The 13098-nt window shown below is 38.4% G+C and overlaps 3 protein-coding genes across 4 annotated transcripts in view; 2 read left to right on the forward strand and 1 right to left on the reverse strand.

Moving 5' to 3' along the window:
* The window catches only part of LOC134080777 (myotonin-protein kinase), a 351463-nt gene that overhangs the window by 241357 nt on the left and 97008 nt on the right, over positions 1 to 13098 (forward strand). The gene's annotated exons all lie outside the window — the stretch shown is intronic.
* On the forward strand, positions 1572 to 3093 carry LOC134079690 (uncharacterized). Its single transcript, XM_062535773.1, has 3 exons — positions 1572 to 1645; positions 1954 to 2067; positions 2532 to 3093. The coding sequence occupies exons 1-3, from the start codon at positions 1582 to 1584 to the stop codon at positions 3026 to 3028; spliced, it is 675 nt and encodes a 224-aa protein (XP_062391757.1). The 5' UTR covers positions 1572 to 1581; the 3' UTR covers positions 3029 to 3093.
* Positions 2873 to 4959, reverse strand: LOC134079689 (putative nuclease HARBI1). The gene is made up of 2 exons (XM_062535772.1): positions 4792 to 4959; positions 2873 to 4342 (listed from the first exon to the last, which is right to left on the reverse strand). The coding sequence occupies exons 1-2, from the start codon at positions 4851 to 4853 to the stop codon at positions 3151 to 3153; spliced, it is 1254 nt and encodes a 417-aa protein (XP_062391756.1). The 5' UTR covers positions 4854 to 4959; the 3' UTR covers positions 2873 to 3150.

Genomic DNA, 13098 nt, shown 5'->3' on the forward strand with positions numbered 1-13098 from the left:
CCTAGTCTTCTTCAACTTTTTCTTCTTATTATTCTTCTTCTAACGCACGCAATTTAGCTTCAACCGCTTAACGTAGAAAATCCATTCAAATTTTGTCGCGTAGGTCTTACTTACGCGATGTTTGCAATGTATTTTTCAACTTTGTAACTTTTATACTTTTTAAACTATTAGTTAAAAACTATTACAATTTCCCCCATAGACTTAACATTGCTCATTATGACATCATGGCAGCAATTAGAATCTTACGCCAGGTGGCCGGCCACCTGGGCACCAACTGTCAGTTTCTCTGGCTTTAAGCATACAGTCTCTCAGAAGACTACATATCCTGTTAACTGTTTCCTCTGTCCACAACTGTTTCAAAATAAAAGTCCTCACTGCAATAATACACTATTAAATCATTTAACCATTGAAACTATTCAACTATTGAACTGTTCAACCATTCCAACTGTCAGTTATCATCCACTATGCCTCCAGTCAACTACATGAAACCTCCATGTACCTAGCAACCATTAAAATTAAGTGTTTATGACCGTTTCCATAGCAACCAACATGATTATACTGCAGTAACTTCTTGTTTCCTGATAGTGGCCACCATGGATACCCTAGCAACAAATGTTTCAAAATAAAAGTCCTCACTAGCAAGTTAGCTAGTTAGCATGGTTAGCATTGTTAGCATAGTTACCATTTTTAGCATAACTGCTAGAAATCATTAGCTAAGTTAGCTAATCAACCTGGTTAGCATTGTTAGCATAGTTAGCATTGTTAGCATTTTTAGCATTACTGCTAGAAATCATCAGCTAAGTTAGCTAATCAACCTGGTTAGCATTGTTAGCATTTTTAGCATTACTGCTAGAAATCATCAGCTAAGTTAGCTAATCAACCTGGTTAGCATTGTTAGCATAGATAACATTTTTACCATAACTGCAAGAAATCAGTTGTTAAGTTAACCAATCGACCTGATTATCATTTTAACATGATTAGAAATCATTAGTTAAGTTAGAACTGGAATGTTTCAGCTTTAAACTGTCTACCTTCACACTATCAACTTTCTTTAAACTATGCAATCACCATCTTTACCCTAGCTACACCTTAGTAGCCATATCTACATTATCTATCTATACATTTTTGCATTTTCATGCACTGGTAATTCCTTGGAATTGCATTTCTAGTTCTTCTTCTAACGCACGCAATTCAGCTTCAACCGCTTAACGTAGAAACTCCATTCAAATTTTGTCGCGTAGGTCTTACTTACGCGATGTGGGCTTTGTATTTTTCAACTTTGTAACTTTTATACTTTTTAAACTATTAGTTAAAAACTATTACAAGTTCCCCATAGACTTAACATTGCTCATTATGACATCACGGCAGCAATTAGAATCTTAAGGTGATGATACACGGGGCAATTTTTAGGGCAATGTCGCTGAGGCAATGTTGACGAGGAATACTTTCTCATTGAGGTTGGGCAATAATTTTCTATCTGACCACTTTGGATACTTAAACGGCAATTTTTGAGATCATCTAATCAGAATGCTGGCAACGAGTCACATGACCATCTGTGAGCGTCTGAAATTTCCAATAAAGATGGCGGCGTCTCAGCGACAGTGGAGCGAAGAAAAAGAGAGGCTGCTGATCTCTTTTTATAGCGGTAAGTTGACATGTTGAAAACAAAACTGGGCATTTTACCTCATCAAATGCTTAATAAAGCAAGTAACGTCAGTTTTTATGTTCCGATGTTGTTAAGAAGACATCGTTTTTTTTCTAGTAAACTACTAGCTAGTAGCTAGCATTGCGCCATTGAGATTGAATGGGATTTGGCTAACTAGCCGTCGTTTTGCTAACAAAGTTATTGAAGTCTAGGGATAACGTTAGCTTCTAGCTGTTGTATGTCATTTTTATTTATTCAATGAATTGTAATCGATGGTCTGACTTATTGTATGAATTGATTCACACCAGAACATGAGTACTTGTGGAACCCGAGGGCGAAACAGTACAAGAACCGAGACGTCAAGAACAACGCCTACAAGGAGCTCTGTCAGCAGCTCACAGATGAGCAGCAAGTGATAAATGGTGAGTCTCATTGCTAACGGTTTTTAAGTTTATGCTTTTTCAGCTGAATGTGCACTGTAGTAACTCTGTAACCTTAACCCTGTGTTATTGTTAGAGCTGCCAAAATATCGTGTACATTTCGATTAACTAGACAGGAGATCGTCAAGTCTAAAGTAGCACATCAATTAAAAACAATCTGGAGGTAGACCTAGCCCTAGTTCGCACTTCACACACCTCTTGATAAAGGCAGCCTTGTCAAAGTGTTAACGTTTTGCATTTCTTATCCTGGACTGCCAACTACTGGATAGAAAAGGCAACAAACTAGTGATTTTCACAGCTTGTGATTTCCTCTAACTAGTTTGGCCTACATTTATCATTTTAATAGCCCCACTGAATTTTGCATTAGTTCATGTAAATTAGTTGTGTGTTACCACTATATTTGATAATAATCCTGTGGGTTTTTTTTTTCCTTATTCCCTTCTCAGAGGAAGATGTGAAGAAAAAGTTCAAAAACCTTCGGACTGTCTTCACACGGGAGCACAGCTCGGTGCTTAAGAGCAACAAGTCTGGGGCTGGAGCTGACGATGTGTATGTCCCGAAGTGGAAATATTACCAGGTCTTATCCTTTCTCCGTGATACCTGTAACCCTGATGAAAGTTCAGACAATCTAGATCCAGCTGTTCCAACAACCTCCCAGACCCCAGAAAACACGGCACCTCTTTCTCCAACTTCATCTCGCCCTGATAACCACACTGCTGTGTCTGACCCAAAAAACAAAAAATCAGATAAAAAACAACAACTAGACAAGGCTTCTGATGCCATGGACTATGCCATTGGTGTTCTCAAAAGAAAGGCCTCTTCACCACATGCAGGGTTTTTGCATTATCTAGAGAGTGTGTTGGATGACATGTCAGAGAGCAAAACTAAAAAACTTAAAAGGCAAATAATTGATTTGGCCCACAGTGTGTTAGAGGAAGAATAGTATGTCTATTTAACTGTGTCAATGTACATATGCCAGATTGGCTGAAAATAAAATAAACATGCATGTATTTGATTGTATCGTTCAATTTATTATTAAGTAGTATCCATTAGAAGAATGTTAAGCTAAGAAATTGCATTATCTTGCCAGCTTACTGCTCCATTTGTGTTGAAGTAGCTGCAGAACTCCTCTCTGACTTGTTTTGCCTGCAACGATGGATTCCTGTCTGAGGAGGCTGCGATAGGATTCAAGCACTCTGGTTCCTGCCTCCATGCTCCACGAATTATCTGACCTGTTTCTGTGTCTTCTTGATCCACCAGACTGGGAGGGGTATAGGTGTATCGGGTAAGGGATCCTGTTCGCAGGTAATTGTGGAGAACACACGCCGCTTTAGTTATCGTCACAACTTTGGAAGGTTCCAATGGAATTGACTGACGAAACACTCGAAATCTATTGGCTAAAACTCCAAAAACATTCTCAACACACCGACGTGCACGAGAGAGCCTATAGTTGAAAATTTGTTTGCTTTTGTCAAGTTGTGTTCTTGGATATGGTCTCATTATCCATGGCTTCAAACCAAAGGCTTCATCTGCCACAACTGCATAAGGCACAGGGAGTTGACGCCCAGGCAGTCCTGTTGGTGGTGGTCTTCTTAGTGTGTTTTCCTCCAGTGCCTGACTCAGCCCACACTTGGCCCAAACCCCCCCATCACTAATCCGGCCATTTGTTCCTACATCTATATATATAAATTTCAGGTCTGCATCTGCTAGGGCCATCAAAACAATTGAATTAAAGCCTTTGTAATTGTAATAGTGGGATCCTGAATTTGGTGGAGGCTGTATGCTGATATGCTTCCCATCTAAGGCACCGATGCAGTGGGGGAAGTTCCATCGTTCCTCAAATCTTTTGGCGATATGTCTCCATTCTTCCTCTGTGGATGGTGTTCTCAGGTAGTTTGGTTGCAATGCATTATACAGAGCTTCACAGGTCTCAATGATGATCTTTGAGATGCTGTGTCTGCTCACCCGGAAAACGTACTCCAGTGAGGAGAAGCTGTGCCCTGTGGCCAGGTATCGCAGAGTTATGGCCAGTCTCTCCCCTGCAGGTATCGCCTCCCTCATTACAGTGTCTTGTCTTCTTAATGTAGGCTCCACTAGGCTGAGCAGGATGTTGAAGTTGTGCTGATCCATTCTTAACCAGTTTTTGTAACTAGGAGGATCTTCATCAGCCAGCTCCTTGAGTAACTGGCTGTAACACCCTAGTTTCCTTCTCAGCATCCATCTTCTGGTCCATGTTCTTTTTTTGTTGTTGTTATTGCTGTAATGAATAGAAATAATGTTGATGTTTTTGCCAGTCATCATCATCATTGGCCTATTTAGCTGTCAACCCTCCCGTTCTATATATTTGCTTTTCATACGGTCTTCCCATTGTAATATATTCCTGTCAATATCCTATATTTTAATACTCTCATAACAGTAGCCCTACCATTGAACCTATTATTACCAGTGGTGTAGTCTGTGATGTGCAGGACTATGCAGTATACCCACTTAAAAAGCATCACCATCCCAGTATACCCACTTAAAAAAGGCAAGGATACATATTAGCATTCGGGGTTGATCACAGTACAGGCTACCCACTACAGCTGACTAGAATACACCACTGATTACTACTATCGCTATTATGATTACTAAAAAACGGTCTCTGCCTAAACTATAACGTGTGTTTTTTTTAGCTAAAACATCTAATACATTTGAACTTATACTTACTTGAGTGAAATAAATGCTGAAGCCAAGACAAGAGTGACTGCTGCAAATGTCTCAGTGTCCATGTCTGCTGTGTCTATCTCCTTGGTGACAGATTACTCTTATCTGATTGGTTGTTTCCAGTTGTCTGTTGCCCTGATCAGTTGCTCTGTGTCTCACCTGGTTGCCCGTCGCCGGCAACATTGCTCGGTAACATTGCCCTAAATGTTGCCCCGTGTATCATCAGCTTTAGGCCAGGTGGCCGGCCACCTGGGCACCAACTGTCAGTTTCTCTGGCTTTAAGCATACAGTCTCTCAGAAGACTACATATCCTGTTAACTGTTTCCTCTGTCCACAACTGTTTCAAAATAAAAGTCCTCACTGCAATAATACACTATTAAATCATTTAACCATTGAAACTACTCAACTATTGAACTGTTCAACCATTCTAACTGTCAGTTATCATCCACTATGCCTCCAGTCAACTACATGAAACCTCCATGTACCTAGCAACCAACATAGCAACCATTAAAATTAAGTGTTTATGACCGTTTCCATAGCAACCAACATGATTATACTGCAGTAACTTCTTGTTTCCTGATAGTGGCCACCATGGATACCCTAGCAACAAATGTTTCAAAATAAAAGTCCTCACTAGCAAGTTAGCTAGTTAGCATGGTTAGCATGGTTAGCATAGTTAGCATTGTTAGCATAGTTAGCATTTTTAGCATAACTGCAAAAAATCATCTACTAAGTTAGCTAATCAATCTGGTTAGCATTGTTAGCAAATTTAGCATTGTTAGCATAGGTAGCATTTTTAGCATTACTGCTAGAAATCATCGGTTAAGTCAGCTAATCAACCTGGTTAGCATTGTTAGTAAAGTTAGCATTGCTAGCATAATTAGCATTTTTAGCGTAACTGCTAGAAATCATTAGCTAAGTTAGCTAATCAACATTTTAACATGAATAGAAATCATTAGTTAAGTTAGAACTGGAATGTTTCATCTTTAAACTGTCTACCTTCACACTATCAACTTTCTGTAAACTATGCAACCACCATGTTTACCCTAGCTACACCTTAGTAACCATATCTACATTATCTATCTATTTTTGCATTTTCATGCACTGGTAATTCCTTGGAATTGCATTTCTAGTTATTATTCTTTTTCTTCTAACGCTCGCAATTCAGCTTGAACCGTTTAACGTAGAAACTTGATTCAAACTTTGCTACGTAGGTCTTACTAAGGAGACCTGTGCAATATATTTTTCAACTTTGTAACTGTTATACTTTTTAAACTGTAAATTAAAAACTATTAAACATTTCCCCATAGACTTAACATTGCTCATTATGACATCACGGCAGCAATTAGAATGTTACGCCAGGTGGCCAGTCCAGGTGCAGCAGCTCTCTCTCTCTCTCTCTCAGGCTTTAAAAATACACTGGCTCTCTTGAGACTACATTTTCTGTTCCCCTGTATCAACGGTATCAACATAAGTCTTCCTAATTCCATCCAACTTTCTATCCATTCATCTTCTTCAAACCATTCACTCATCCACCCATTCTAAACAGTCTGCCTATCAACATCAATTAGACGATCTACATCCAACTTTTAAACAATCTACTCTGTCTCAGGCTTTAAGCACACTCTGGCTCTCTCAAGACTAGCCAGTTAAATTGATTACACCTGTATCTGTATCCACTACTCTCAGTAGAGAGCTGTGTCTCTCCACTCTACAAGAATATAAGGCACATTCCATCCAACTTTCTATCCATTCATCTTCTTCAGACCATTCACTCATCCACCCATTAAACTGTCTATCAACATCTATTAAACAATCTGCCTATCAACATCCATTAAACTCTCTGTCTATTAACATTAATTAGACTATCTACATTCAACTTTTAAATTATTTACTCTGTCTCAGGCTTTAAGCATATACACTCTGGCTCTCTTAAGACTAGCCAGTTAAATTGATTACACCTGTATCAACTACTCTCAGAGAGCTGTATCAGTGTCTCTCTTAACAAGAATATAAGGCACATTCCATCCAACCTTCTATCCATTCATCCTCTTCAGACCATTCACTCATCCACCATTAAACTGTCAATCAATATCTATTAAACAATCTGCCTATCAACATCCATTAAACATTCTGTCTATCAACATTAATTAGACTATCTACATACAACTTTTAAAGTATTTATTGTGGGTCCCTCTCAAGCAGCGTTTATATGTCCTCCCTCGCTCCTCGATCCTCAATGATCTACATAAAGAAAGATAGAAGAAGGGCTATCCTATCCCATTGTTGCCGCTCCATCATTCTTTATGTAGATCAGTGAGGAGCGAGAGAGGACGCGTAAACTCTATATGAGAGGCACCTTCTGTCTCAGGCTTTAAGCATACAATCTCATTAAGACTACAGATCCTGTTTCACTACTTCCTCTGTCCACAACTGTTTCAAAATAAAGGTCCTCACTGCTATAATACACTATTAAATCATTTAACCATTGTAACTACTCAACTATTTAACTGTTCAACCATTCCAACTGTCAGTTATCAACTATGCCTCCAGTCAACTACACGAAACCTCCATGTACCTAGCAACCAGCATAGCAACCATTAAAATTAAGCGTTTATGACCGTTTCCATAGCAACCAACATGATTATACTGCAGTAACTTCTTGTTTCCTGATAGTGGCCACCATGGATACCCTAGCAACAAATGTTTCAAAATAAAAGTCCTCACTAGCAAATTAGCTAGTTAGCATGGTTAACATTGTTAGCATAGTTAGCATTTTTAGCATAACTGCAAAAAACATCTAACTAAGTTAGCTAATCAACCTGGTTAGCATTGTTAGCAATTTTAGCATTGTTAGCATAGTTAGCATTTTTAGCATTATTGCTAGAAATCATCAGTTAAGTTAGATAATCAACCTGGTTAGCATTGTTAGTTTAAGTTAGCATTGTTACCATAGTTAGCATTGCTAGCATAGTTAGCATTTTTAGCATAACTGCTAGAAATCATTAGCTAAGTTAGCTAATCAACCTGGTTAACACTGTGAGCATAGTTAGCATAGTTAACATTTTTACCATTACTACATGAAATCAGTAGCTAAGTTAACCAATCAACCTGGTTATCATTGTTACCATAGTTAACATTTTAACATGAATAGAAATCATTAGTTAAGTTAGAACTGGAATGTTTCAGCTTTAAACTGTCTACCTTCACACTATCAACTCTCTGTAAACTATGCAACCACCATATTTACTCTAGCTACACCTTAGCAACCATATCTACATTATCTATCTATTTTTGCATCTTCATGCACTGGTAATTCCTTGGAATTGCATTTCTAGTTACAGTGCATGAAAATGCACTGTACTGTTCTTCCTAGGCTTTTTCTTATTACAGTGCATGAAAATGCACTGTACTGTTCTTCCTCGGTCTTCTGCTTCTTCTTCTTATTCTTCTTCTAACGCACGCAATTCAGCTTCAACCGCTTAACGTAGAAACTCCATTCAAATTTTGTCGCGTAGGTCTTACTTACGCGATGTGGGCTTTGTATTTTTCAACTTTGTAACTTTTATACTTTTTAAACTATTAGTTAAAAACTATTACAATTTCCCCCATAGACTTAACATTGCTCATTATGACATCACGGCAGCAATTAGAATCTTAGGCCAGGTGGCCGGCCACCTGGGCACCAACTGTCAGTTTCTCTGGCTTTAAGCATACATTCTCTCAGAAGACTACACATATCCTGTTAACTGTTTCCTCTGTCCACAACTGTTTCAAAATAAAAGTCCTCACTGCAATAATACACTATTAAATCATTTAACCATTGAAACTAGTCAACTATTGAACTGTTCAACCATTCCAACTGTCAGTTATCATCCACTATGCCTCCAGTCAACTACATGAAACCTCCATGTACCTAGCAACCAACATAGCAACCATTAAAATTAAGTGTTCATGACCGTTTCCATAGCAACCAACATGATTGTACTGCAGTAACTTCTTGTTTCTTGATAGTGGCCACCATGGATACCCTAGCAACAAATGTTTCAAAATAAAAGTCCTCACTAGCAAGTTAGCTAGTTAGCATTATTAGCAAATTTAGCATTGTTAGCATTTTTAGCATTACTGCTAGAAATCATCGGTTAAGTTAGCTAATCAACCTGGTTAGCATTGTTAGTAAAGTTAGCATTGCTAGCATAATAAGCATTTTTAGCGTAACTGTTAGAAATCATTAGCTAAGTTAGCTAATCAACATTTTAACATGAATGGAAATCATTAGTTAAGTTAGAACTGGAACGTTTCATCTTTAAACTGTCTACCTTCACACTATCAACTCTCTGTAAACTATGCAACCACCATGTTTACCCTAGCTACACCTTAGTAACCATATCTAAATTACATTATCTATCTATTTTTGCATTTTCATGCACTGGTAATTCCTTGGAATTGCATTTCTAGTTATTATATAGTGCATGAAAATGCACTATACTGTTATTCCAAGTCTTCTTATTATTATTACAGTGCATGAAAATGCACTGTACTGTTCTTCCTCGGTCTTCTTCTTCTTCTTCTTCTTCTTCTTATTATTCTTCTTCTAACGCACGCAATTCAGCTTCAACCGCTTAACGTAGAAACTCCATTCAAATTTTGACGCGTAGGTCTTACTTACGCGATGTGGGCTTTGTATTTTTCAACTTTGTAACTTTTATACTTTTTAAACTATTAGTTAAAAACTATTACAATTTCCCCCATAGACTTAACATGGCTCATTATGACATCACGGCAGCAATTAGAATGTTACCCCAGCTGGTCAGCCACCTGGGGCCGGTTGCACCAACATGTTTACGCCCGGTCTTAAGCTACGCCGGTCCTAACTCAGCGTTCTAAGTCCAACCTGATAGATACGCCAGTTGCACCATCAAGGCTTAGGCCTTCTTTTCGCTAAGACCGGGCGTAAATCTTACGCCTACTCAGTAGTAGGCGTAAGTTCTTAAGACCAACATTTTAGCACTTCTCACAGTCGTTTCGAAAGCGCAAACTACATTGTTATTAATCCCATGCTCGCTTGTTGGCCAGCTAGCACTCGTTTTAGGTTGACACTGCACTATGCCAGCCTGGCAATCATTCAGGGGCTTTCGGTATCATTCACGAATTAAAAACCTTTATTAACAGCTTTGTACATTCCTAATAGCATAACCATACACTTGGAAACATTTCAAAGATGCATATTAGCCCGCCCTACAATTACGTTTAGCCTAGTGCATAAAAATAAACCGTGTAAGCTAACGTTACATTTGTTAGATAATTGCCTGTTACGGCATTCCTAGCACAACGTGGCTAGTTGGCTGACGTTATTCCGTATTCCAATGGGTCTAGCTCTTTACATAACATATGCAAACGTTTTACCTGCATTTTACAGTGCAGATAACGCTTACCAGTTAGTGTTGTTCTGCCACAGCCTATTGGTAGCCTTAATATCTGAAAAGATAATGCTATAATGCGTCTCCTTTGCTTATTCTATATCAAGACATAATGAGAAGGAACTAGGCTACAGTAATTGTTAAGTTATTTATTTAGCGATTTAAATAGGTGCCACTTCCACGCATTAGGCTACATGTCATTCACTTTAACCGCTGTTTCCTCCGAACGGGGGACGTGATTGACAGAGAATCTTTAAAACAGGCAAGTTGTCATTGTTCCGTAGGCATTCACATGGACGCGCATCGCTAAGACCGGGCGTAGTTAAGACCAGGCGTAAGTTCTGCTGGTGCAACCGACTTTAGTTGAATTCTAAAGACTGGTCCTAACAAAGACCAACTTAGGAGTTAGGACCAGACTTAGTAAAGACCAGTTGGTGCAACCGGCCCCTGGGCACCAACTGTCAGTTTCTCTCAGGCTTTACAATCTCTCTGAAGACTTCTGTTCTGTTCCCCTGTATCCTCTGCGCACAACAGTATCAAAATAAGTCCTCCTAATTCCATTCAACTTTATATCCATTCATCTTCTTCAAACCATTCACTCATCCACCCATTCTAAACAGTCTGCCTATCAACATCAATTAGACGCTCTACATTCAACTTTTAAACAATCTACTCTGTCTCAGGCTGACTAGCCAGTTAAATTGATTACACCTGTATCTGTATCCACTACTCTCAGTAGAGAGCTGTGTCTCTCCATTCTACAAGAATATAAGGCACATTCCATCCAACATTCTATCCATTCATCTTCTTCAGACCATTCACTCATCCACCCATTAAACTGTCTATCAACATCTATTAAACAATCTGTCTATCAACATCCATTAAACTCTCTGTCTATCAACATTAATTAGACTATCTACATTCAACTTTTAAATTATTTACTCTGTCTCAGGCTTTAAGAGTAGGCTACTCTGGCTCTCTTAAGACTAGCCAGTTAAATTGATTACACCTGTGTCAACTACTCTCAGAGAGCTGTATCAGTGTCTCTCTTAACAAGAATATAAGGCACATTCCATCCAACCTTCTATCCATTCATCTTCTTCAGACCATTCACTCATCCACCCATTAAACTGTCAATCAATATCTATTAAACAATCTGCCTATCAACATCCATTAAACATTCTGTCTATCAACATTAATTAGACTATCTACATACAACTTTTAAAGTATTTACTGTGGGTCCCTCTCAAGCAGCGTTTATATGTCCTCCCTCGCTCCTCGATCCTCAATGATCTACATAAAGAAAGATAGAAGAAGGGCTAGACTATCCCATTGTTGCCGCTCCATCATTCTTTATGTAGATCAGTGAGGAGCGAGAGAGGACGCGTAAACGCTATATGAGAGGCACCTTCTGTCTTAGGCTTTAAGCATACAATCTCATTAAGACTACAGATCCTGTTTCACTACGTCCTCTGTCCACAACTGTTTCAAAATAAAGGTCCTCACTGCAATAATACACTATTAAATCATTTAACCATTGAAACTACTCAACTATTGAACTGTTCAACCATTCCAACTGTCAGTTATCATCCACTATGCCTCCAGTCAACTACATGAAACCTCCATGTACCTAGCAACCAACATAGCAACCATTAAAATTAAGCGTTTATGACCGTTTCCATAGCAACCAACATGATTATACTGCAGTAACTTCTTGTTTCCTGATAGTGGCCACCATGGATACCCTAGCAACAAATGTTTCAAAATAAAAGTCCTCACTAGCAAGTTAGCTAGTTAGCATGGTTAGCATAGTTAGCATTGTTAGCATAGTTAGCATTTTTAACATAACTGCAAAAAATCATCAACTAAGTTAGCTAATCAACCTGGTTAGCATTGTTAGCAAATTTAGCATTGTTAGCATAGCTAGCATTTTTAGCATTGCTGTTAGAAATCATCGGTTAAGTTAGCTAATCAACCTGGTTAGCATTGTTAGTAAAGTTAGCATGGCTATCATAATTAGCATTTTTAGCGTAACTGCTAGAAATCATTAGCTAATTTAGCTAATCAACATTTTAACATGAATAGAAATCATTAGTTAAGTTAGAACTGGAATGTTTTATCTTTAAACAGTCTACCTTCACACTATCAACTCTCTGTAAACTATGCAACCACCATGTTTACCCTAGCTACACCTTAGTAACCATATCTACATTATCTACCTATTTCTGCATTTTCATGCACTGGTAATTCCTTGGAATTGCATTTCTAGTTACAGTGCATGAAAATGCACTGTACTGTTCTTCCTAGGCTTTTTCTTATTATTATTATTCTTCTTCTAACGCACTTAATGGAGCTTCAACCGTTTAACGTAGAAACTTCATTCAAACTGCGCTGCATAGGTCTTACTTAGGCCATGGGAGCTTTGTAATTTTCAACTTTGTAACTTTTATACTTTTTGAACTATTAATTAAAAACTATTAACATTTCCCCATAGACTTAACATTGTGATTATGACATCATAATAGGGCAATTAGAATCTTATGCCAGGTGGCCAGGCCAGCTGCAGCAGCTCTCTCTGTCTCAGGCTTTAAGCATACAATCTCTCTGAAGACTACATATCCTGTTTCCTCTGTCCACAACTGTTTCAAAATAAAAGTCCTCACTGCAATAATACACTATTAAATCATTTAACCCTTGAAACTACTCAACTATTTAACTGTTCAACCATTCCAACTGTCAGTTATCATCAACTATGCCTCCAGTCAACTACATGAAACCTCCATGTACCTAGCAACCAACATAGCAACCATTGAAATTAAGCGTTTATGACCGTTTCCATAGCAACCAACATGATTATACTGCAGTAACTTCTTGTTTCCTGATAGTGGCC

Source organism: Sardina pilchardus, chromosome 5 (genome assembly GCF_963854185.1).
Source record: "Sardina pilchardus chromosome 5, fSarPil1.1, whole genome shotgun sequence".
Taxonomy (NCBI): domain Eukaryota; kingdom Metazoa; phylum Chordata; class Actinopteri; order Clupeiformes; family Clupeidae; genus Sardina; species Sardina pilchardus.

Excerpts from the sequence above, each read along its gene's own strand:
- LOC134079690 (XM_062535773.1), top strand. The coding sequence starts at position 1,582 with ATGGCGGCGTCTCAGCGACAGTGGAGCGAAGAAAAAGAGAGGCTGCTG. Across the intron at positions 1,646-1,953 it reads GCTGATCTCTTTTTATAGCG|AACATGAGTACTTGTGGAAC; the intron begins GTAAGTTGACAT and ends GATTCACACCAG. Across the intron at positions 2,068-2,531 it reads TGAGCAGCAAGTGATAAATG|AGGAAGATGTGAAGAAAAAG; the intron begins GTGAGTCTCATT and ends TTCCCTTCTCAG.
- LOC134079689 (XM_062535772.1), bottom strand. The coding sequence starts at position 4,853 with ATGGACACTGAGACATTTGCAGCAGTCACTCTTGTCTTGGCTTCAGCA. Across the intron at positions 4,343-4,791 it reads TCAGCATTTATTTCACTCAA|CAATAACAACAACAAAAAAA; the intron begins GTAAGTATAAGT and ends TATTCATTACAG.